The sequence below is a fragment of the Euprymna scolopes genome, chromosome 14, assembly GCF_053919585.1.
Source record: "Euprymna scolopes isolate OS-2025 chromosome 14, ASM5391958v1, whole genome shotgun sequence".
Taxonomy (NCBI): domain Eukaryota; kingdom Metazoa; phylum Mollusca; class Cephalopoda; order Sepiida; family Sepiolidae; genus Euprymna; species Euprymna scolopes.
Genome location: NC_136495.1, coordinates 100,711,981 through 100,738,808, shown reverse-complemented (window position 1 = coordinate 100,738,808; position 26,828 = coordinate 100,711,981). Strand labels below are relative to the sequence as shown.

Below are 26,828 nucleotides of genomic sequence, written 5' to 3'. Positions count from 1 at the left end.
TATGTCTGTGCAGTTTGGTAAAGATATTGTACAGTTTATATGTTTGTGCAGTTTGGTAAAAAATATTGGTTAACATTGAATTTAATCATATTCTATATTTTTACTATGAGATTAACTCAACTATTATATTGTAACAATTACATTTATTAAACTATTATATGGTTAATAGTGCATTTTCAAATTTATTATATGGTTACAATTGCATTTACTTAACTATTATATGGTTGGCATAGGATTTACGTAACTATTATATAGTACAACATAGTACGAAAATACTACATAATTAATATTTTATTTACTAAACTATTAAATAGTTAACATTATATTTACTTAAATATTTTATAGTTTAAATTATATTTATTATACGGTTTACATTACATTTTCTAAAATATTATCCGTCTAACATTACATTTAATATATTTTTATATGTTTAATATTTCATTTCTCAACTATTATATCGTTTTCATTACATTGACTAAACGATTCCATAGTAAACATTATTATTCAGTAAAATATTATATGGTTAGCATTGCATTTACCAAACGATTATATGTTTAACATTACATTTACAAAACTATTATATGGCCAACATTCCCTTTAAAAAAGCTATTATATGGTTAACGTTGCATGTACTAAATAATAATATGGCTAATATTAAATTTATTCAACATAATATGGTTTAGATTACATTTACTATAAAGTTAAAATTATATTTACTAAACTGTTTTAACGTTAACATAAAATTTACTAAATATTATATGGAAAACTTTACATTTCAAAAACAATTATACGGTAAACATTTCATTCATAAAACTTTTACATGTTTAGCATTGCATGGACTAAACGATTATATGGAAAACATAATATTAACGCAACTATTGTATGGATAAAAATAAATATACTGAAATAATATACGGTTAACATTACAACTACTAAAGTATTATATAATAAACAATACATTTACTAGAACATAATTTAGTTACATTTGCATTGACTAAATTACTACATAGGTAACATTACATCTACTAGAAAATTGTATATTAAAAGATAAGACTTTACATTTACTAAAAGATAATTTGGTAAACATTAAATGTATAAACTATTATATGGTTGACCTTACATTTTCAAAGCAATTATATGGTAACATTACATTTACTAAACTACTAGCCTGGGTTCCCGGCGTTGCCCGGGTGTTTGGGGGTGTATGTTGAGCAAAAAGAAATAGTGGTAGTAGTAACTTTCTATTTCTTAACCTTGCTTGCAAGGGTAAAGTCTCCGCTTATCCTAATCTCACGTTCACTTTTCTAATGTTCTCATTTACATGGAAAGTGGCAGACCTTTTTCCTGTAACAAATACACTTTATGTAAATTTCAAATCTATAGACCAAAATTTGTCTGAGTAATTTCCTAGAGACTGCAGAGGTCAATTTTTTTTAACATTGACCCCAATTTGGCTCCTGAACATTTATTATTTTTGTATTTTTTTATCCAAGTAACCTATATTAAAAATTTCAAGTATTTACACTCAAAATTAGCGGAGGAGTTTGGTAGAGTTTTCAAAGGTCAAAGCGTTTAACTCTGACTCCTTGACAGCTAATTTTCTGGCCGAAAACCGATTTAAAAGATTTTCCCAAATATCAATACTCATTTGAGGCTCTAGACCGAAAATTTACAGTTATTTGGTAGTGGAAATTGACAGTTATTTGGTACACAGACACACACAGACATCTTCACTTTTATATATATACTAGCAGTTTCGCCCGGATTTGCTCGGGCCCTATGTACTGTTCGTATCTTTCTGTGCATATGTATATATTAAAAAATGTAAATATGTACAGTAATGCCTTTTTATATAATAGGCTTCCTTAACTACCATAGAGAAAAGTTGGTAGAGACGGCATACGTCATTTTTTTTTTTACTTTGACCCCAAATTTGACCCCTTAGTATTTATTGTTTTGGGCTCAAATTGAATTAAAATTGTTGACCTATGTCCAAGTAATCCACATCTAAAATTTCAAGTGTTTAGACCCAAAATTGGCGGAGGAGTTTAGTAAAGCCTGCAAAGGTCAACTCTGTAAACTTTGATCTCTTGCCAGCCACATTTTCACTCAAAACTGATTAAAACGTTTGCTGCGTGTCTGAATACCCTTTAAATTAAAATTTCAAATGTTTAAACCCAAGATTGGCATAATAGTTTGCTAGAGACCGCCAAGTGAAATCTTTTGAACCTTGGAAGTCAAATTTTCAGAAAAAAAAACAATTAAAAAGCTAGCCCTATGTCTGAATACACTTTATGTAAAATTTCAAATATTTAGACCAAAAATTTGCTGAGTAATTTGATAGAGATCGCTGAGATCAATTTTTAAAAAAACTTTAACCGCAAGAATAACCCCTTAGCATTTATTATTTGGGAATAAAATCAAATTATAAAGTTAGATCAATGTCCAAGTAACCTATATCGAAAATTTCAAGTGTTTAGACCCAAAATTGGCGGAGAAGTTTGGTATAGTTCTCAACGGTCAAGGCGTTCAACTTTGATTTCTTAACAGCCAAATTTCTGTCCGAAAACCGATTAAAAAGATTTTCCAAAATCTCAATACCCTGTATATCAAATTTCGAGTCTGTAGACCGAAAATTGACAGAGTTATTTAGTAGGGAAGTGTACACAAACAGACAGACGGACAAAAATTTTCACGTTTATAGATATATAGCTAGATTATATGAGAAACATTACATTTACTAAACTATTAAACGGTTCACATTGCATTTACTATACTTTTATATCAAAATTATGTTTACTAAACTATTGTTTATATTAAATTTACGTAAATATTTTAAGGTTAAAATTATATTTACTTAACTATGATATGTTAACATTATATTTAGTAAACTTTTTATGATCCACATTACATTTACTTTACAATTATATGGTTAACATTACATTTACTTTACAATTATATGGTTAACATTACATTTACTTTACAATTATATGGTTAACATTACATTTACTTTACAATTATGTGGTTAACATTACATTTACTTTACAATCATATGGTTAACATTACATTTACTTTATAATTATATGGTTAACATTACATTTACTTTATAATTATATAGTTAACATTACATTTACTTTACAATTATATGGTTAACATTACATTTACTTTATAATTATATAGTTACCATTACATTTACTTTATAATTATATGGTTAACATTACATTTACTTTACAATTATACGGTTAACATTACATTTACTTAAATATTATATGGCTAAGATTACATTGTCTTAAATATCATATGCCTAACATTTAATCAACTATTATATGGTTATCATTAGTTTTAATTAAATATTATACGTACTTTAGGGTAATTGCGCCAAATCTAAGGGTAATGTCGCCAACTTTAAAAAATGTGCTCTTTATATGCGTGATTGTCAAGAGAGCACTTTTAGATAGTTGGCGCAATTACCGCGGAGTTGACGCAATTACCCGAAAGTATAGTATTGAAAACATTACGTTTATAAAACTATTATATGGTTAACATTATATTTATTAAACTATTATATGATTATCATTGCATTTAATATTGTATGGTTAATATTATATTTACTAAATAATTATATAGTTTGCACTGCATTTGCTAAACTATTAGAGGTAAACATATTATGCATTAAACTATCAGATAAACATTCCATTTACATTGCTAGTATATGTACGTGTGTCAGACGCATTCATAGTAGGCTTGCTTAAACTGTTTCCTATTGAAGAGGAAATGAAAAGAAAATCTGAAACTCATAAACAGTCTTTAGTTGCATGTATATCCTGATCATAGTTTTGCAGTTCTGGAAAGATTTCGGCGTTTTTCTTTTTCACCATGTAGGCACCGTTTATCAAGAACCGAAAACAACTAAAGGATTTATTGGATTACTTAGTTGTCATTTGAAATCAAAATGTTCTTGGTTTTCTTATATAACGCTGCTTTACGATAATACGTCTTATAGGTATATATCAACGCTTTACACAGAAGTATGTTGGCTACATATATTATTTTAGACAATTGTTTTGGGGTGTTTTTGCTAGTAAGTATGCAAAGTGTACTCCTTTTTATCCAATTGTTTTCATATTGTGTTTTAGTTCGTTTAGTAAAGTATTAGGCCGTTACGTTTTAAGTGGTGTTGAGGGATAGCGAGAATGGATCTTTCCTTCATTTAGCTTAGTTATTTATGTTAACCTATTCTTCTTCGTTTTTCTGTAAGTTCATTAGAGGTGTGCCGGTTTTTAGTAAATCTAATTATTAGTTTGTGGTGGACCGAGGCCAATCGACTCCCATTGGTGCATTTATTACTTAATTAAGATATTGGGAATGGGGGGGGCATAGTAGTATAGCTACCATGAAGGGAATATGTATTTGTTTTTTTTATATCTTATTTAAATCATAGCCTACAAAGTGCTTGCAGCCCATAACCAATTCTACTTTAAAATTTAATAATTATTCACGGTTATTGCGATTATTAGTTTTAAAGACATGGAAACGGTTCGAATTTCGATATATTATATATATTAATACGATAACGTATTTTTTTTCGTGTCACGCTTTCCGGCAAATTTCATTGGTTGGGATTTAAGAACACACATGCTATTGTATTTATATATAGATTATACTAAATGTGAGTTAATGCATTTGGTGACTGTTAAATGCAATCCCAGGCATAATCTCCTCCTTCTTTCCGACTAGAGGGAGTGGTAGTCTGGCGTGTTTACTTCCAGTGATAAGGTTATTATTTTCTGTTAAAAAAGATGCATATAATATATTTATGATGTACTACATTGACATAAGATGTCATATTCCAAAAATCAAATGGATGTACTGATGATTCCAAAAATCAGTTAAATGGATCAGTGCACGCTGGGATCTTATTTGTAACATTCCAAAAATTACGTAAATATATCAAGTAATCCTGAGTTCATATTTTCGGCCTTAATGTCCTCATGGCAGTAAACGCAAGATCTTTTCGTAAGCAGTGGGGATTAAAGTCATTGGAATGCTGAGACTAATACTACACTCAGAAATTCATGTTGAAGTAAAGATTGGCTAATCCCTAACCGTGTTAATGTTTTAAGTATTAATTTCTAAAAGCTGCTGAAACAGTTTATGATTTAAACATTACTTTATTTCACGTATATTTGTAAGAGTGGGTGGGGATATTAAGTCAGTCTGGAAATGGCTGAAACTGTTTACGATTTAAACATTACATTATTTCATGTATATCTTTAACAGTGGGGTGGTTGATATGAATCAGTCCCGAAATGGCTGAAACAGTTTACGGTTTAGATATTACATTATTTTATGTATATTTCTTACAGTGGGTTGGGGATATGAAGTCAGCCCCGGAAATGGCTGAGACAGTTTACGAGTTAAACATTACTTTATTACATGTATATTTTTAACAGTGGGGTGGCGGACATGAAGTCAGTCCCGAGATTGGATAAGATAAGTGTAAATATATACTAGCAGAATAGCCAGCGTCGCCCAGGATTGAATGAGATAGGTGGAAAATATATAGTAGCAGAATACCCAACGTCGCCCGGGATCGAGTGAGATAGGTGGAAAATATATATTAACAGAATACGCGACGTAATCCGAGATTGGATAACATAGGTGGAACATATATACTATGAGAATACCCGGAATTGATTGATGTGTTTGTAATCAAATAATCAGACCAGCCAATATATCAAAGTTATTTTAATGAGGGGGTTATAATGTGGGTTAAAATTCTAAAAAATGATTGTCGAAATGAGAAACATATTCAAATATATGAAAAATGATAAAATGCGAATTAATTGATTGGTGTGTTTGTAAGGAAACAATCGGCGAATATAATATATCAAATATATTATTTCAATAAGGGGAGCACAAATGTGGGTGAAAATTATGAAAAATGAGTGTTGAGATTATTAACATATCAACGAATTATGAAAAAAGATGACATGTGAGTCAATAGATTGCTGTGTTTGTTATAAAATAATCAGACCAGATAATGTATAAAGGTTATTATTTTAGTAAAGCGGGCGATAATGTGAGTTAAATTTATGATAAATGATTGTCGAAATTAGTAGCAACACTGTGAAAAAAGATAAAATGTGAGTTGATTGGTGCGTTTGTAATGAAATAATCAGACCAATCTATATATCAAAGTTATTATTTTAATAATGACGAGGGCGATAATGTGGATTTTAATTATGAAAAATGATTGTTGAAATTAGTAACATATCCAAGAATTATCAAAAATAATATAATGTGAGTTAATTGAGTGGTGTGATTGTAATGAAATAATAAGCCCAGGCAATATACCAAAGTTATTATTTTAGTAAGTGGGTGGTGATAATGTAGGTTTAAATTATTAAAAATGATAATCGAAATTTGTAACATATCTAAAAATTGTGAAAAATGAAGAAATGTGAGTTAATGGATTCGTGTGTTTCCAATGAAATAATCAGACCAGACAATATATCAAAGTTATTATTTTAGTAAAAGGGGTGGCGATAATGTGGGCTGAATTTATGATAAATGATTGTAGAAATTAATAACATATCCAATATTATGAAAAATGATGAACTACGAATTGATTGGTGCCTGTAACGAAATAATCAAGCCAGACAATATATCAAAGTTATTATTTTAGTAAGGGGGGGGCGATAATGCAGGTTAAAATTATGAAAAAAACATTTTCCAAATTAGTAACACATCAAAAAATTATGACAGATGATTAAATGTGAGTTAATTGATTGGTGTGTTTTTAATGAAATAACCAGACCAGGCAATATATCAAAGTTTGTATTTTAGTAAGGATGCGCACTAATGTAGTTCAAAATTATACATAATGATTGTCGAAATTAGTAACATATCCAAGAATTATGAAAAATGATGAGATGTGCGTTAATATATTGTGTCTGTAATGAAATAATCAGCCGATACAATATATCAAAGTCATTATTTTAGAAAGGGGGGATAATCTGCGTTAAATTTATGATAAATGATTGTCAAAATTATAAAAAAACAAATGATGAAATGTGAGTTAATTGATTGGTGTGTTTATAATGAAATAATCAGACCAGACAATATATCAAATATATATTAGTAAAAGGGAGGACCATTGTGTGGGTTTAAATTTATCAGAAATGATTGTCGAATTAGTAATATATCCAAGAATTATGATAAATGATTGAATGTGAGTTACTTGATTGGTGTGATTCTAATGAAATAATCGGTACAGGCAATATACCAAAGTTATTATTTTAGTAAGATAATGCGGGTTTAAATTATTAAAAATGTTTGTCGAAATTAGTAACATATACAAGAATTATGAAAAATTATTAAATGTGAGTTAATGGATTGGTGTGTTTTAATGAAACAATCAGCCCAGACAATGTATCATATTTATTATTTTAGTAACGTAGAGAGATAATGTGGGTCACAATTATTAAAAATGATTGTCAAAATTAGTAACATATCCAGGAATTATGAAAATGATGAAATATGAGTTAATTTATTAGTGTGTTTGTAATTAAATAATCAGCCAAGGCAATATATAAAAGTTATTATTTTAGTAAGGGGTGGCCATACAGTTTTAACAAAATAATATGACGGTGTCTTCATTCATGCTGAAAGCCCACAGAATGCCCTGCAGAAATATATTACATATGAAAGATGCTGCTGCGGAATTTTCACAGGTTCCGATAGTATATTATTAATATGATTATTGTATCGATCTTTCTTTCTACCTGTTTATCTCTTTCTTTCTCTCATTCTCTCTCTTTCTCGTTATATATATATATATATATATATATATATATATATATATATATATATATAATTTTGAAAATGTCTTTAAAATCTTTAAAACTATATATAAAAAATGTCTTCGTTGAAAAATTGTTTTGTCAGTGAGTCAATCAATTCCCTGCATCGCTGAATCGTTTTGCTTACATAAACAAACAATAGTACCAATGTTTTTAAAGGGATCATCAGTTGTTCATCATGGAAGATTGTTTCAGGAATCTAAATACAAAACAGTATATTAAATCATGGTTCCCAAGCTATATATATATATATATATATATATATATATATATATATATATATATATGTGTGTGTGTGTGTGTGTGTGTGTGTGTGTGTGTGTGTGTGTGTGTGTGTGTGCGTGCGTGCGTATATATTATACAATGGAATTATCTCAAATTAGATACATTGTATTTGAAGCCTCTTTATATATATATATATATATATATATATATATATATATATATATATATATATACATATATATATATATATATATATATATAATTCCTTGCATGCTTAACTGCTAAAGCACAGCTAAGGAGTGCGCGTGTGTGTCTTTTGCAGAGACAGTAAAAAAAAAACAGTTAAGGCAGAGAGTCTAAGCAGCAGTGAAAACAAGTGCTTTCATGAGTGTGAAAGCAAAGTGAGGGGAACTGGTCTGAGCAGACGAGGAAGGGATGATTCTGAGAGTAACGAGGAATACGAGTTAAAGAGAGAGAGACGGTGAAACGCTTGTTGACGAGCGAGCAGTGCGAGTGCTTGCATGTGCGTGCGTGTGAGAGATAGAAAGATTGACAGCCAAAAAGAAATAGATTGAAAGTAAGACAGCACGCAAAAGAGAGAGAGAGAGAGAGAGAGAGAGAGAGAGAAAGAAAGAAAGAAAGAAAGAGAGAGAGAGAGAGAGAGAGTGAGTGAGAGAAAGAGGGATTGAAAGTGCGAGAGGGCAGAAAGTGAGACAGAGATAGAAAAAGAAACGAAAGTAAACAGAAATTTAACAAAGAGGCTAACGTACCGGGAGGATTGCAAAAACGCGACTTTTACAACATAGGATCTAGCCTCGCGGAACAACTACACAACGCTTGCGAATCTCGTACAAAAATATATATATATATATACTTATTAATATATATATATATATATTTATATATATACATATATATTCATATATATATATATATATATATATATATATATATATATATATATATATATATATATATATATATACGTTTATATATCACCTCTAATAATCCTAACATATTAAACAGGCTCAAGAATGTCACAAAAACGGTGTTACTCTGAACTTACGCACCCTTCAATGAGGGACTCAATTCGTCAACACAACTGTTACGCTCTTCAACTGGCCATGCTAGGTAAGTTTATTATTATTATTATTATTATTATTATTATTATTATTATTATTATTATTATTATTATTATTATTATTATTATCGTCATTTGTATTCTTGAGATTATTGTTTTTGTTATTATTATTTCGGGTGTTGTCGTTGTTGTTGTTGTTGTTGTTTTTTAATTGCCGTTGTTATTATTATCATTGTTATTATTGTCATTTTTATTACCGAGATTGTTATTTTTGTTACCGTTGTTGTACTTGTTGTTATTATTGTAATTGCTGTTGTTATCAATATTGTTGTTGTTATTGTTATTATTGTCGTTGTTGTTGTTATTGTTAATGTTGTTGTTGTTATTATTATTATTGTTATTGTTGTTATCATTATTATTGTTATTATTATTATTATTATTGTTGTTGCTGCTATTATTTTTATTTTTGCTATCATTAATATTGTTATTCGTATTATCGGAATTATTTTGTTATTGTTTTCTGTTATTCACTCACAGGTCATCACCAGAGATTGCACATTGACAATTGTTGTTATTGGTTTTGTTGTTTTATTATTATTACTATGCTTGTTATTGTTATTTGTATAATCGAGATTATTGTTGTTATTATTGTTGTTGCTGTTATAATTGATATTATTCATGTTCCTATTATTGTTGTTGTTATTATTGTTCTTATTTTAGTTATTATTGTTATCGTTGTTGTTATTATTGTTGTTACTTTATTTTTCAATATTATTGTTCTTCTTATTATTGTTATTGTTAATGGTGTTTGTTCATTTCGTGTTTTCACTCACAATAACGAGTTGTGTTCATCGGAGTTTGTGTGACAAAGTCTCCCCGATTTTCCAGCATTATCTTTTATCATTATTGCAAGGACCGTTTCCTTTTTATTTCTCACTGGAAAAAAACAATCTATCTTTTTGGGGTTTGAGCGGTAATCAATATCCCCTAGGACACAATTCTTTTCGTACACTTCCTGTGGAGGGGTGGTTTGTGTGCTCCCTACTCGATCTTTCCATAATCTTTGGATATCCATTAGTATTTTGAGCTATCATTTATGTCAGTGCGCGCGTGCGTGTGTGTGTATGTATGTGTGTGTGTGTGTGTGTGTGTGTGTGTGCTTTGTGGCGGTCATTTGTGTGATTTCTGACTCCTTGAGTTCCCTTGACGTCGTGTGTCGTTTTATTATTATTATTTTTATTATTATTTACTTATTATTATTATTATTATTATTGCTGTTGTTATTATTATTATTATTATTATTATTATTATTATTTGCAGATTAAATACCACAACACAAAACACAAACACATACACAGATTAAATACACAAACACACACCTTTATATATATATATATATATATATATATATATATATATATCCAATAGATGATGATGATGATGATGATGATGATGATGATGATGATGATGATGATGATGCCGGTCTTTTTCGTATCACGGCGTTTTTTTTTTGTTTTTTTTTTTGTATAGAGTACTATAAACTCCAATTAAGCTACACAATAAAGTTTGCAATTCATCCCCGAAATAATCCATCAGATTAAATGCTTCTCTGTAGCTAACTTAATTTTATCGCATACTACGCACCTCTTATTTTGTATGGAACGCTGGTTAATGAATATATATATATATATATATATATATATGTGTGTGTGTGTGTGTGTGTGTGTGGGTGGGGGTGTGTGTGTGTGTGTGTACATATATATATATATAGAGAGAGAGAGAGACAGACAGACAGACAGACAGTGTGTGAGAGAGAGGGGGAGGGGGGATAGTTCAATCTTTTTTCTAACACAGATGCATACACAAACACACACGTGACAAATGCAAATAAATGTTACGTGTGTTATGTATTGTATACTTATTATGTACGTTTCAAATGCTTCGTGAAATCTTCTAGAAAAGAATTATTGTTTTTATCATTGTATATTACTCTCTCTCTGTCTTATATTGAACGTATTACAAAAAATGCAAAATATACCAAACAAACGTTGAAGATATCTGAACCGTAAAATTATTTCAATTTTAAAATCGAAAAAAAATTTGTCAACATGTGCTTTCTGTTTCTAACGACTAGTACTCAATATTATGTATATTCAATATATGTATGTGTGGGGGTGAGTGCGTACGTGCGTGTGTATAATAAAAATATATAACTTTTATATTGCAATTTCATTGATAGTCCAAATCTGTTAACGGAATCCTGAACATTGCTGTTTTTTTTTGTTTTTGTTTTTTTGTTTCTTTTTTTTTTTGGTGGTGGGGGAGCATGTTGATATAGATTGCTGTATTTTTATTGTTTTTTGGGGTTTTTTTTTACATCTGAAAATAAGATACAACACATTTTATTTAAACATTGTACATAGATAATCTGTGGAACTGCAGTAAGTGTGCAGTCTGCAAGTTCAGCTTGTCTTAACAAGCTTAAACGTTTATTTGTGTTTTGAAGCACTATTCGAATGCATACGGAACACTTTTTTGCGCATAAGATCTGATTTATTATTCTAAGAAGGTGGTTTCCTTTCATATCATATATATATATATATATATATATATATATATAAATATATATATATATATATATATATATACATATATATATATACTAGGAAAAGTACCCGTCGTTGACAGGGTTCAAAAACAGCCTACAGAAAATGGACTCTGATTTATGAAAGTATGATAGGTTATGAAAAGGAAGGGTTGTAAAGAGATAGCTTCGAATTTGGGGGTATCAAAACCAAAGCAAAATATGATGAAAGTAAAAATAAAATAGATAAACCCCATAATTTATTATACCATACCTGTTCACACTGAAACACTTATCAAAATAGTCTGTGGATCTATATTAAAAAAACCTTTTTAAACTTTGTGACATATTTCCATTCTATGGAATGCAGACCCCACAATTTTATTATATCATCCCTATTTAGGTTAAAACATACTTATCAAAGTATTCTTATGTACATCTATATCCAAAACACTTGTAAACGTTTGTTTTTTTTTAATTTTTAAATTTGTTATTTCCATACTTTGTGGACCAGGCGCGAACGCAGACCCCACAATTTTAATGAATCACTGTTATGCAAGATCAAACGTACCCATTCCTGTGTCTCGATACATCTTCTATAATTATATATAATCAATTTTTTAAAATAGTCAACCATATAGGAGCCTATTCGTGACCACACACACACACACACACACATACGCACAGACATTCAGCTTTATATTATTTATATATATGATGTTTACTCTGAATTTTTCTAGAATGAGGGCACTGAACAAAACAAAGATCTGTTCTGAACCGAATAATAGCTCTGTTTGTTTACTTTTTTTTATTTTTACAACCATAATTGGCTACATGTATGCATACATTTTTCAACCGTAATTTCTTTGGCAACACTGCATCATTAGACCACTAGTCTGAAGTTGTTCATTTGATAAAGATCTAGGAAACCAATGCAATACATATATATATATATATATATATATATATATATATATATATATATATATATATATATATATATAATTTGGGGGAATTAGACGTAGAGTCTAAAGAGCAGGGATTCCTTTAATGTATTAGTAAATGTACTATCGAGCTTATATATATATATATATATATATATGTATGTATGTATATATGTATATATATATATATATGTGTGTATATGTATGTATGTGTGTGGGGGGATGTATGTGTGTGTGTGTGTTTGTGGGTGTGTGTGTGTGGGCGTAGATTACTTTCCCACTCTTTATCTTCTTTTTTATGTCATTTTTTATATTTGTTTTTATTCATTAAACTGGTCGATACATATTTCCCGCTAATATATATATATATTTTTTTTCTATGCCTTTCATTTGCTTTCGACACCTTTGATGTTTATTGCGGTTTTCATGCACATTTTCCTGATATTCTTTTATTTTTATCCTTTTTCCTCTCCATATTTATTTCTACTGTTCCTCTTTTTTATTATCTCTTCTCGCTTTCCTCTTTATATCTCTTACGTTCGGTTTTTATTTTCTTCCATTCTTTTTTTTTTTTTTCTATCATAAAGATTTCCATTTTTATTCGCCACTTCTTTCTATCTTCCAAAATACGAGTTTCTCCCTATGTATCTTTCTCTCTTCCCTTTGTTTTCTCTATCTGTCCCTCTCCCGTTTTTTGTTTTTTTTCACTATGCTAGCACCAAACTTTTCTTTATATATTTCAATCTTTCTAACAACCCCTTTACCCTTGCTTTCTATTATCGTCTCACTAAAATAGAAAGTGAACACTTCATTATAACGTGCATCTCTTTAGTCAGAAATTACGAATCGGTGTTTAAAAAAAATGTCGATAGCTTTTTGGCGGGATTTTTATTATCATTTACTTATTTATTTATTCATTTTTTTTTTTTAAGTTTTAATTTAATTATTGGCTTATTGTTAATTGTTTCTTATTTGTAACATTTTCCTAGATTATAAATATAATTATAAGTAAAAAAAAATACTTTAAAATAAAGCACATTCTAATTATTTTCAAAAAATAAATTCTAAATTCCACTCCTAATAAAAAATAGTTTGATTTTATTATTTTTTGATAAACAAATTCTTGAAAAAAATAATATTTGCCCGAAAAAAGTCCTGTCTAAAATATTATTGTGGATTTATTTTTTTTCTTAGGCTATCACTAGTTTGCAATTTTATTTCCTACTAGCGTAGTCTGTCCGTCCTTTTCCTGAACAATAGTAATATTAATTAAGTAATCATTATATCAGAATTATGTCGGCAAGTTGAAATGAACATTTTTCATTTCATCTTGCCGACATATATATGTATGCGTTATTCATCCATCCAAACAAAGAGCTATAAACAATCCTTGGTGTATAATTACTATTTCCTGTTAATTTCAGTGTTGTGCGATCAGTAATTTTGGAGTTTATCAGTTAAATATTTACACGCGGACACACAGAAACACAGATGCACACACAGACACACAGACGATCACACAACTTGTCAGTGGTCATTGGAGAATGGTACTACTGTTTATATATATATATATATATATATATATATATATATATATACAAACATACACACACACCTATATATATATATACACACACACACCTATATATATATATATATATGTATATATATATATATGTATATATATATGAACAGTAGTACCATTATTATTTGCTTGTTCTTAATTGTTTATTATTTGTAATATTTTCGTAAACAATTAATAATTATAATAAGTAAAAAAAAGATAATACAAGGAAACATTACAGTATGTGGATGAATATATATATATATATATATATATATATATATATATATATATATATATATATATATCCGGTCGTCAAATACGCTTAAATATGATATTTTCATTAGTGCAGATTTCATATTTATTATTATATTATATTAGACCCAATATGTAGTAATGATTGAAAAAGAAAAAAAAATGCCTGAGCTATAAAAGCCATGTTTGCTGCAAGGCTAAAAATTAAGACATAAACCGATAGCTATTAGGTTACGCATGTATATTCGAAGTGCCGTCGTTCGACCTTCACCTGGCAAATTCCTTCTTTTTTTTAAATTTTCACACTTTGGCACCGATTACCCGTCTAAAACCCAAATATAAATTTTCGAGTAGTTTCGAATACCCTATCTATTAAGTTTCATATCGGTAGACCAAAAAATGTCAGAGGAGTTTGCTTGGAAATTTTTTAAAACAAATATATATATATATATATATATGTATATATATATATATATATATATGTATATGTATATATATATATATATGTGTATATATATATATATATACGCATACATAAATATATATAGAAAGAGGTTTGTGTTTACTATAACATTTTTACGCAAATATTACGCAAGTATAAACCATGTAGAATATTTGCATGAATATAATTACACGGTATAGTTAACTAAAGATGAGCATCCTATAAGAAAACTGAACAAACTAATATGGAATATGGAATTAATTAAAATGAATGTTTAAAAGAATATGCAAATTAGCTAGATCTTTTACAGATTGATGCAATTCCACGACCCATATATAAGAAAGTTGTATTGTATATATATATATATATATATATATATATATATGGCGGTCATGATGAAGTGGGTGGATTTTATTTTACTTCCCTCGCTTTCGCGTACCTCTTTCTTTTTTCAGCATCCGTAACTTTCTGTTTTGTTTTGTTTTGTTTTTGTTGTATCTCTGCTATATCGCTATTTTCATGGCAAATATTCGATTGAGCTCCAATCTATGACCCCGCTCTTCGCAAATCTTTCACAAAAAAAAAAAGCACTCGTCTACTCAAAATCACGATCAATAAATCCCCTCACTCTCTGTCGATGCCTTAACCTAAACGTGGATTCCATGAACAAAGTTTCTTTCCTAGAACCGCCCGCCTGTGCAACTCTGTTCCACCTGTCTGATTTTCAGCTGACTACAATATCGTTAACAAGTTCTTATTGAACTGCTATCGTAAATACTCTAATTATACAAAATTTCCACGACAAACGATTACTACGCTACTGTCCCAATGATTACAATAACCCTTACCCTCGAGTGGCCTCCCGACCTTGATATATAGTAATCCCTTTGTAAAAAAAAGAGAATATTTCTTCCTCCCACCTTTCATTCATTCCAGATAAACACGCACTCCAGTACTAGAGTCAACATTAACTGACAAATACAAATCGCCCATTACACCTTCCCCCTCCCCTACTGCTGTTTCAACTATGCATCAACCAATTGTTGAATATCGTCCTTCTCTTTCACATATCACGCACCTTGTTAGTTCATCACGTTTGTGCAATAAAATCCGACGCAAAACAATTATCCACAAACGCTTATCATATTCTCACCTAAACCGATCTTCCTCTACGCGTGCACACACAAAATAATAATCTCCGCTGTTTGTATACAAATCCAACCTGCAACAACATACTATGTACGCACGTGTTTACAGGCACGGCCATATAGAGAAATATTTTCTACGTTTAGCATGGTTCTATGGTATACTAATAGAGAGACCCAACGTTGCCCGGGATCGAATGACGATCAACGAATTTTTCACACACTTTATTGTTAGTAACTTAGTCCAAAATATATTGTAGTCTACATTGCACTGTGAAGAACCTACTTAAGATGTAATAATCCAACCTTAGAATATTGCCAGATACATAAAGTACATTTTTGTGAAAGTTCATAAAAATTGGGAGTCTATAGGAAACGAATTCACAAACACATACACACTTAAGTAAGAGAGAAAGAGAGAAATAGAGAAAGAGAGACAGAGAGACAGGCAGACAGACAGACAGAGAAAAGTTCATTTTATAAAATAGAAATATATAAATTTTCTGTCTCCCTATATATATATATATATATATATATATATATATATATATATATATATATATATCTTCTCTCTCTCTCTCTCTCTCTCTCTCTATATATATATATATATATATATATATATTAAATGTATCCTTACATAAACAGTAATTTGTTGCTACACAGTCATGAGCATGTTTCGGTCTACTAGTATTTAGTAACTAGAGACCTCTTCAGGCAACGACGCTTATTTTCGAAATCGGAATTCTTAACTTTAAGAAACTTAAGAATTCCGCTTTCGAAAATAAGCGTTGTTGTCTGGGGAGGTCTTTAGTTACTAGAAGACCGAAACATGCTCATGACTGTGTAGCAACAAATTACTGCTTATGTAAAGAAAAATTGAAAATGTAACTTGCTCTACTTCCGTATTGAGCACTCTTGTATTAACCTCGTTATATTTCACTGGTTACCTTACTTTTGAAAAATAGCAACCTTAAATTATATATATATATATATATATATATATATATATATATATATATATATATATATATATCGTTTCTTTCTATATTATACATTTTATCTTTTAACCGTATTGATAATTTTCTATCTTGATAAATTTAATTTGTTAAAGATAGATTCTTTATCAGATTTATTTATATTACTAGCAGAGAGATCCAACGTTGCCCGGGATTGAATGATGACCAATCAATGTTTCACACTCCCATATTTTTTATTGTTATCGAAATCGATGCAATCGTCCATTTTTCAATAAAATCGATTGATTGTCTGCTCTAGTTGAGGACCACTCGCGGCGAACCTGGGGGAAGCTTCACACGCCTCCCGCAGTGACTAAGTTCACAATATGTTTTATTCTACATTGCACTGTAGAGAATCTTCTTTGGATTTTATAAAATTATTTTTATATATATAATGGCTTGAATTAGAGTTTAAAATGCAAAACTCGAGTATCATGCTTCAATTGTGCTCTAAACGGAAACATTCATTACGATTTCCACCTTGTCATATCGAAGAATTACTGTTGATTTTATATGCTTACTGCGTGTGCGACGTTTTATGGCTTGAATTTAAGTTTAAAATAAAAAAAAACGTTCAGTATCATGGTGCAAGTTTGCTTTAAACAGAAACATTCATTTCGAAGCACCCCTGTCATATCAAAGAACCTACCATTGATTTTATATGTTAGGCCTTTCGGTTTGTGTGATAATAAAACTTCTCAAATGCACTTATGATGTTAGGCTGTGTAAGGAGTTGACTTTGGTCAAAATCGCCTGTTCCTTCTTTTATCGGATTATTTCGATTATCAATTATCGACATTCCACAAAACTTATATAAGAACACTGCCAGGCACATAAAGTACCTCTGTGTGGAATTTAATAAATATTGACTCAGTCGTTTTCGAGTCCACAGAGGACGAACTCTCTCTCTCTCTCTCTCTCTCTCTCTCACACACACACACACACACACACACACACATGCACACACACTCACATACACACATGCACACACACACACACACACACACACACACAGAAAGTTTCTTAGTTTGTAGTGGATAACAGGCAATTTCTAGGTTAACCTATTAACAGATTCTACGCACAAAGCAAAGACGTGTTTATACTAACATGCAAATGTATGTCCCCTCAGGTCGGATCCTCCCAAAGAATGTAGTAGGATATATAATTCTCTCCCACTGCAAGAACAGTAACACCAGGGTCAGAAAGTGGAATTGAGAACTCAGGACCCTCGAACAAGGGCATTCTGAACTACAAAAAGTGCCGGGATTCCCTAATAATAAACATATTAAACGATATTCCATAGTAATAAACTAACCCCTTATCAAAGAAATAAAGCAAAGCCTCGACGAGTGGACCTCCCAGAACTTCATAAAACTAACGTCTCACTATAAAATCAACAAGAACCATATTATTACAGAAATGCTCTAATCTATGTTGATTTTGGGAGGCCCAGGATAAAATACCAAGGTGGATTGGGTCATGATAACAGAGCAGAGGTTACATTACTTTCCAAAAGAAGCGACAATGCCTGGGAGGATTGTCTCATGATGGCAGAACAAATACTAGATTACGACCCCTCCCCTAACAAAAAAGGAGATAATGTTTGGAGGGGTACGATAAGATAACAAATATAGTACCCCCTCCCCAAATTGAACATTTGATAATGGTACATTATTTTAAAATTTTAACGTAAATTGAACTGGACATTAAAATATATTCTGTATAGTCTCGACTTAACATAGACAAATTCTAAATCTTCATTAGTCATATTTTCGCGTTTAAACAGAAAAAATACCAAATCTCTATGAGGAATAAAAATACTAGAATACTTTCGGCTTCATACAGATATTTCCCAAATATACTTTAGTATTAGGAGTAATAGTATGGTTTCGGTTACATACAGACATATACTAAATCTCTGTTAGTAATGATAATGACATTCATTTATTTGAATTGTTCATTAAAAGATAGTAAAATAATACATTTAGAGAAGCGATAGTATACTCTCAGCTTCAGATAGATACCAAATCTCTATAATTGTAGTAGTAGTATAGTTTCCACTTCAGACAGAAAGATACTAAATCTCCTTTAGTAATAGAAGTAACAGTACAGTCTCAGTGTCAGACAGATACCAAATCTCCATTAGAAATAGTAATAGTATCGTTTATCCATTAGAAATAGTAATAGTATCGTTTTAGTTTTAAACAGGTATCAAATCTCCATTAGTAATAGAAGTAATATTACAGTTTTAGTTTCAGACAGATACCAAATCTCCATAAGTAATAACTATAACATCTATTTATTTGAATTGATCAATGACAGCTAGTATAATAATCCACTAATGGAAGTATACTTTCGGCTCCAGACGGACAGATATCAAATCTCCATTACTGAAAAATACCGCTGTACTCTACATAGATATGTTAAAAATAAAAATCACTCTATAATAAACATGGCTGCACCAAATGTAAACGTCACGGTCCGTGTTTATTTATTAGCAAATAGTGTATACAGATGTTAGGTGCATCGTAACGATATCGATCGATGTAGTCACACGTGTTTAGAGTCGCATCTAAAAGACGGTAAAATCCATATTGGTGTATCGAGCCTGTTATCCTTTTTATTCATTTACTATATTAATGATATTTACAAATCATAACACGAACCCAAGAATATACATTGATGCCTCTATTTATATCTGTGTGAGGGTCTGTATGTCTGTGTACTTTGAAAATATCCGATTGATCGTCATCCGTATGTTTACAAATAGACGCGTACTATCTTATTCTTCGCACGAAAAAAAAAATACGCAAGCCTTCTTGTAAATGCAAATTACTTCTATGCACAAAGTCCTAAAGTGCATTCTATTGGAGATACGAATACTACGTTATGAGTAGTACAAGAAGGATTTTTTTTAAAAAAGGCAAGAACGACTACTTTTAAGTCGCGCCAATTGAATTCGTGCGCACATCGATGAATATGCTATTTTAAAAGCGTGACAAATCGGCAAACTGAATAATCGAGACGCTTATAGATGTGTGCAGCTATCTAAAAAGTGTTATTTAAAAAGTGACGGAATAGCAAACATGTTATTTTAAATAGTATCATATGGAGATGTTTAAAAACTCATGGACATAAGATGCGTCCATTCATCCAAAGTTTAATGAGATAAACTGACGAATCGATTGGTAAAGACGTTTGTAGAATAAATACGGACGTAACTAAAGATGTTATTTCAAAATTAAGCGTGATAATTCGGGGAAAAGTCTATAAGAGTTAAGAGAAACCGAAAATAAATGCTATTTAAAATGAAGCGTGACAAAATCTAGTAAAATTTTATATCGGACTTAAGTGTAAGGTTTTAAGGAAAACAATATTTTGAACTTCGGCGTGGCAAACCGGGTAAAATTTTATTTCAAACTTACGTGTAGGAAACCGGTTTAAATTTAATCACATCGGGAAATAATTTATTCTAACTTACGTATGAAAATCTGGGGAGTTTTTTTTTTCGAACTGAGGTGTGACACATCAAGGAAAAAATTATTTCGAACTTACACGTGACAAAACGGGTAACATCTCATCTCGAAATTATGTGTAGTAAACAAGACATTGTTTTTAAACCTTAAGCGTGACTCATTGAGAAAAGATTTATTTCGAACTTATGCGTTAGAAAACGGGTAAAATTTTATTTCAGTCTTAAGTGTAACAAACCGAGTAATATTTTATTTCAAACTTACGCGTGGCATACCAAGAATCAGTTTATTTCAAATTTGAGCGTGACAGACCGAATTAAATACTATTTAAAAAAAAAATTCTCGCAAGGAAATGACTACACAGATTCAAAATAAGATGCGTCTATTTTAATGTAGACGTTTATAGATGTCAATAGGATTTTAAACTAGAATGGCCGACAGACGCGAGAACATAAATCGCATACGACCACGTGTGAATGTATTCATTAAAGAGAGTTGCAACCTTGGTTGAAGTCAGAGTCCCTAATGATGGAGTTCTGAACAGAGCTGAAAGAGAGAAACAGACCAAATATCAAGGTCTCATGTATGATATGAAAAGAAACTGGAATCTTAGGAAGATATCAATCATACCAGTTATTATAGGTGCTACAGGGCTTAGAAAGAAAAACCTGAAGTCCTACCTAACTAATATTCCTGGTGAACCAAGTGCAAAAGAGATTCAGACAATTGCACTTAAGGGAACAACGAGGATACTAAAAAGAGCTCTCGGTTGGTTTCAATAAAAAGCAGGGCAATGTTGGCAGCTGGTTTGGCTGCCCCATACTCAGTGTTACAATCTTCAAAGGAAGGAAAAAAATGTTAAAACAAAATAAAAATACGTATTTGTTTAATTATTTAAATTTAGTAAAATATGTATTAGGTGATATTTGGGCTGACAGATATTTATTTCCAATAATACCTGAAGTGTCTGTTACGTTTTCTACGCAGTGCGTTTATTATTTCTTTATCATAGCATGTATAGTCAACCGGCATAATCACGTTGACACACTGGTTTCCGTTAGATCACTGAAGTTAAGCAACGTTGTGTGTAGACAGTACTAAAATGGGTGACCATTTAGTGTTTCATGTGCTCTCTACTTCTTTCGACATTATTTCCAGTCAGACTGAACTTCACCTTGCCACTGGACCCAAGCAGTGCCGATTTAGGAAGAAGTCTTGTTGGAATATGTATTAGCCTTGCCTCACAAATACACGCGCAACCACCTTTACGGGGGTATCCTTTGTTTTTCGAGATGGAATGGAGGTGGCCTTACAGTCAACTGGGAAAATGTTATTACTGTTGAGAACTACCGCCAGATAAAAAGGCTTGGTATTTACGTAAGCAATAATGATAGGACTAAATCTAGAAACGGGCAATAGATTAGTCTTCGTTTATTATTTTTAAAATCTGCCACGTATTCTTGGTTTTATATGGTTCTTAAGATTGACTTCTCTTAGTAGATTGGATTCTAATTTCGGATTACATAGTGAACTGAATCCTTTAATAGTATTTCAGAATGACATGGTGTTCATCTATCAGTATTAGTCCAGTCAAAATACGATTTGACCCTGAACAAATTCGAAGAAGGCATTTAATGAATTTTGATTGCAATAATCATAATGCAAGATTATAATAATGATTTGAATAATATAACATGTGGGGAAGAACACACTAAAAATTTACCAAAATCTGATCCCCACAAAGGCCCTATCTATTACGTCATAAAACGATAACGGCCATCGTATTAATAATCAATATTTCCATATTTTAAAGCTGTAGCTTTCGCTTACAAAAGAATTTGCATTTTATACTATATATATTTTGACATAACAATTTTTATATAAAGTTTAATACTAACAACATGGACAGACGAGGTCATGATCTCATCAATGACGTCATGACATGCATAGACATTTCTAAAGGTTATAGAATACAAATGAAGTTTAAGATATATTTTATCATTGAATAACTGTGTCGGTTCAATAGTCACTATTTTCTTTATCAGACACTGCTTCCTCATTCATATTGTCACAATGTCCATTTTGACGTGGTCTGCATAGCCGTGAACTTTTGTTTCTTTGAATCTTAGATTTACATTAATATCATTTGGACTTCATTCTAGTTTGCTAGCATTTTCATTCGTTTCATCCTCGGTATATCTCGGCACCGCACGTATTTCTACTTAAAATTTGAACAAAACCTAATTCGAAGAACCATTGTTAAGCTAAAGTTTAGTCTAAGTTTATGTATGATCAAGTCAATTCAAATTTGAGATTTGAACATGTATACAGATAATCTTCTGAATTTATTGCAAAGCAGAGATATGTAATTTGAAATAAAATGGCTGCTCTAAAGACCCTTGTCTCTGGATCTTTTTTCTGACCATTTAAGAATAGAAAATGTCTTTCACAAATTCACCGAGGTGTACTACAACCACCAGAACAGTTGCAATAAATCATTTTCAGAAATGTTTCTGATGCAGTTGAAGTATCTATCGTCACTGGAACTAGACGGTAGGTCTGCAATTTCTATTCTAATTCAGTAATGTTCATGGCCTCACTATTGACGGTCCAAAGCATCACTTGAAGGTAACTTCGAAGGTAATGATACTTCGTTGTAGAGGAAGTAGGTTGCAGTCGTTCAGAGGTAACAAAGCTTTTGGCCGAACAAACTCTTTGGTAGAAACTAGAATAATTAATTGCAAACTGCAGATTTGCCTGCAGTTTTGTACGCGAACAATGTCACCGTCGCTTTACATCCAGCGTCTTAAATCTCAGCTATTTTTTTTTTGGGGGGGGGGGGTAAAAAACATCTTAGCACTGTTCTTTAGGACATAGTTTCCATTCAAATCCTTTTGTAGAGCTGATTTTTTTTTCGAATCCGAAAACCGCGGAAGTAGCATCACATCCCGTGAATGCATGCAGCAAAAAAAAGACTACTGTAGACCGTATCCAATTTGCTTCTTCATAACTTTTGTCGTATCATGTTGCAGGTCTCTTTTTATCCGACTAGAAATAAAGCTCGTTGCCATCGTTGATTGGCGCATGGTGACGTAACAACACCAACAGACCTATATCTTAGCCAATGACTAGTACTTTTGCTGGACCACGTTGACGTTGCTGTCTAAATTGATTATATTATATGGCTACCTTTGTCCTTCATGCATTGAGAAATGAGACCATTTGTTTTCTTAATTCGAAAGGAAATCCTCCTTTTTTACGACAAATTTCCTCCTTTCATCAATGTTCATTTTGTTACTTATTCATGCGTCCTTGATGGGTAATGTATTCAGTGTTTGGTCCTCGAACGTAATCATCAAATATTATCGTAGCATCACCATAGTGCTTTACTGTGAAAGATGCATAGTCGTCAGCGATTGAACAATATGTCTTTACTTCTAACCACTTCATACGATGAAGAAAAGAACCCTCGTCAAAAATGTTATGTTCAACTTCTGGTACATCCTTGAGTACTGCGTTAGCTGAAATCTATTCTTTGCGTAACAGATGTTTGCGTAACAGATGTTTGCGTAACAGATGTTTTGGGTCTGGTGAAAGTGCATAGGAGATCGCCTCATCAAGGGAAAGGTCAACAGTTTGAGACACCGCAAGAAAGCTTTGCAACAAAAGAGCGGGGTATATTGTTTTCTCCTTAGCAATGTCAATTGCCACACTCAGAGTCTTATTTTTCATAGACCGTTTGTACGAAACGGAAAACGATGTTTGACTCTACCTTGTTGGCACTATTTCTTTGCCAATGGTAAACAGGTTATGGACATTCACACCCTTATTTGTATTAGCATCAGTGATAATGTTGCAAAGATACACTTCATCGGGGAAAGCTAAAAGTTTCTTGGGTTTATCTACAATTTTCTCCAAGTCTTTTCGATCTCTTCTGGTCCTCGATACTCTTGCCTCCTTGTGTTGTTCACTAGTGACAAAGCTCTGCATTTTATCTGTAGGAAGAGAACTCTGGCAAAGACAGAGTCTACTAGACCCTCTGATGTTGTGACATTCCACTTTCTTTGGTAAGTCCTTCTGCAGTTTTTAAAGAGCGAACCAGAGCTTGCTCGATGACTAGATCATAACTCAGACCTGTCCAGTACTGATCAGTACGCCTTACAGCATGCAAGCCATTCATAAGTCTATGGAACACTGATGACATATTATGTTCCAGAGTGGACATTGACTGAAGGTAAAAGTAGGCGGACTTCACATAATTCTCATGCCCAGCAGCTGCAAAAATAGGTAAACATTCGGTTAGAGCATAAAGCCAGGATCCTGTACAATCGACCTCCATAAGCTCCCTTGCAATTCCTAGCGTTTGTTGGTAATTCAGCCATAGTTTACTGGTGCGAGAGTTGACGGATAATTCAATTCTTTTGGTGGGCAAAAGGTGGACAATTGCACTAAATCAGATAGAGTGATGACCGAATTCAAGTAATTATCCCCTTTTCAGTGTCCGAGCGTGCAACTGCTCAAGTGCTTGCAACAGGTCTGCAAAACCGGGATGATCGCAAAATAGTTTGTCTTTAACTTGTTGTATAAGACACTGATCAGGGAAGAGATGACCACAACCTGCACGCTGAACTGCATTTCCAGTCATGATGTGGTACACAGCATTTTCATCGTGAATTGTTTCCAAGATATTTGATTCCACTCCCATCCAACAACGTTCCTATGGCACCCATAAGATTCATCAATGTGTGGAAGCTCCTGAGCATCAGGACAACATCTCGAGCAGGATGGTCTTCAGGCGCCTCGCTTGATTTCTGGCGCTTTCCAATAGAGTTGCTGATCGAATGTAACAACTGCAGTCGATCGGTGTTTATCAGCAAGGATGGAGAAGATGCATGACTTGTTTCCAGAATACATGTCATTAATTTGTCAGGAAGATGACCTAAGATGACCCCGGATAGTCACAGTCTTTATGCAACATGTGTATCATTCAATTCCAGCTCGGTTTAGGATGCCTGAATCGTAAAGGCAGCTTCAACAATACATTAACCCAATAGTCCATGGCGTCAAGAAATTTCAAGGGCTTAAATTTTATGTTTCGGCACCTGTGTTTTGCGAAATGGTTTCCTTTACATCAACTCTGTGCTGTTTAGCTATCTCAAAGCCAACAGTCTTTCGTCTGGGAACATTGCGACTGACCTTTCTTCCTGGAATTACAGTAGCTACCATGCCGTGAAAAGTCCCCCTCTTATCTAACGTGAGGCTGTTATGATCGACGTTGCCCGCAGCGAATTGCAGTGCTATCGATTATTATATTAAACCTAACATATAGTAGTGAGTTTAAAAATAAATATATATATATATATATATATATAGATATAGATATAAATATAGAAATAAAAAAGAAACAAATGTTATATGTTCGTCAACGTTTCGTCTGTATTGCGAGACTTCTCTAGGTGAATGAAATAAAGAAAACAAAACACCTATACAAATAATTGAAATATATTTTGGATTTAATGAAATGTGTGACCTTTTTTCCATTTCAGAGACGAAAAACGTTGTTGGAAATTAAAAAAAAAGAGTGAGAATGGCGTTATGAAAGAGAGACAGGCCGTTAATATATTTAAAAAGATATGATGCAATTCATAATCTTTTTGGCACTAATATGTACGCTATGTTTTGAATATGAGTATATAACTGAAATGGAACGAGTGTATTTTTGTTATATAATTTATTGACTGATTATATGTATTAATAAATATAGGAGGTATTTTCTATGGTGTGAGAGAGTTAACCTATGTCTAAAATAAGATTATGTTCTTTTAATAGTTTACTTATGAATGGCGATAAATTATAAAAACCTGACACGTTGTTTTATTGTGCTTGAATTTGCGATAAGCACTGATTCAAAAGGCCTACGTCGCGTTTTATTTGAAATAAATTGAACTAATTTCGTTTGTTTGAAATCAAATGTATGATTATGATGCAATAAACAAGAGAACAATGTATTCAGAGAATTGCTATTTTTATATATCTTTTCTGACCATTGTATGCATTGGAAATTGGTTTGTTTTGGAGATGTTCTGTTATTTTTAATGCTTGTTTTACAGCTTCTGATGTGATTTGTATGATTGGAATTCCTCGTTTGTTTAATGTGTTGCAAATTGGTGTGTGTAGGCAAAAGAAGATGTCTGTTTATGAGAGAAATGTCTGGTGTATATGAGTTTTGCTTAT

The 26,828-nt window shown here is 31.5% G+C and overlaps 1 protein-coding gene across 10 annotated transcripts in view; it reads left to right on the top strand.

Annotated features, from left to right (window-relative positions):
* Window positions 1-8,377: 8,377 nt before the first annotated feature.
* The window catches only part of LOC145293203 (uncharacterized), an 897,849-nt gene continuing 879,398 nt past the window's right edge, over window positions 8,378-26,828 (top strand). For 9 of the 10 annotated variants that reach the window (XM_080139718.1, XM_080139714.1, XM_080139719.1 and 6 more), the window contains exon 1: window positions 8,378-9,221. In XM_080139718.1, coding sequence (XP_079995844.1) covers window positions 9,125-9,221 — 97 coding nt within the window. In that variant the 5' untranslated portion in view covers window positions 8,378-9,124. The remainder of the gene's footprint in view (window positions 9,222-26,828) is intronic. The other variant, XM_080139713.1, reaches the window with a different exon arrangement.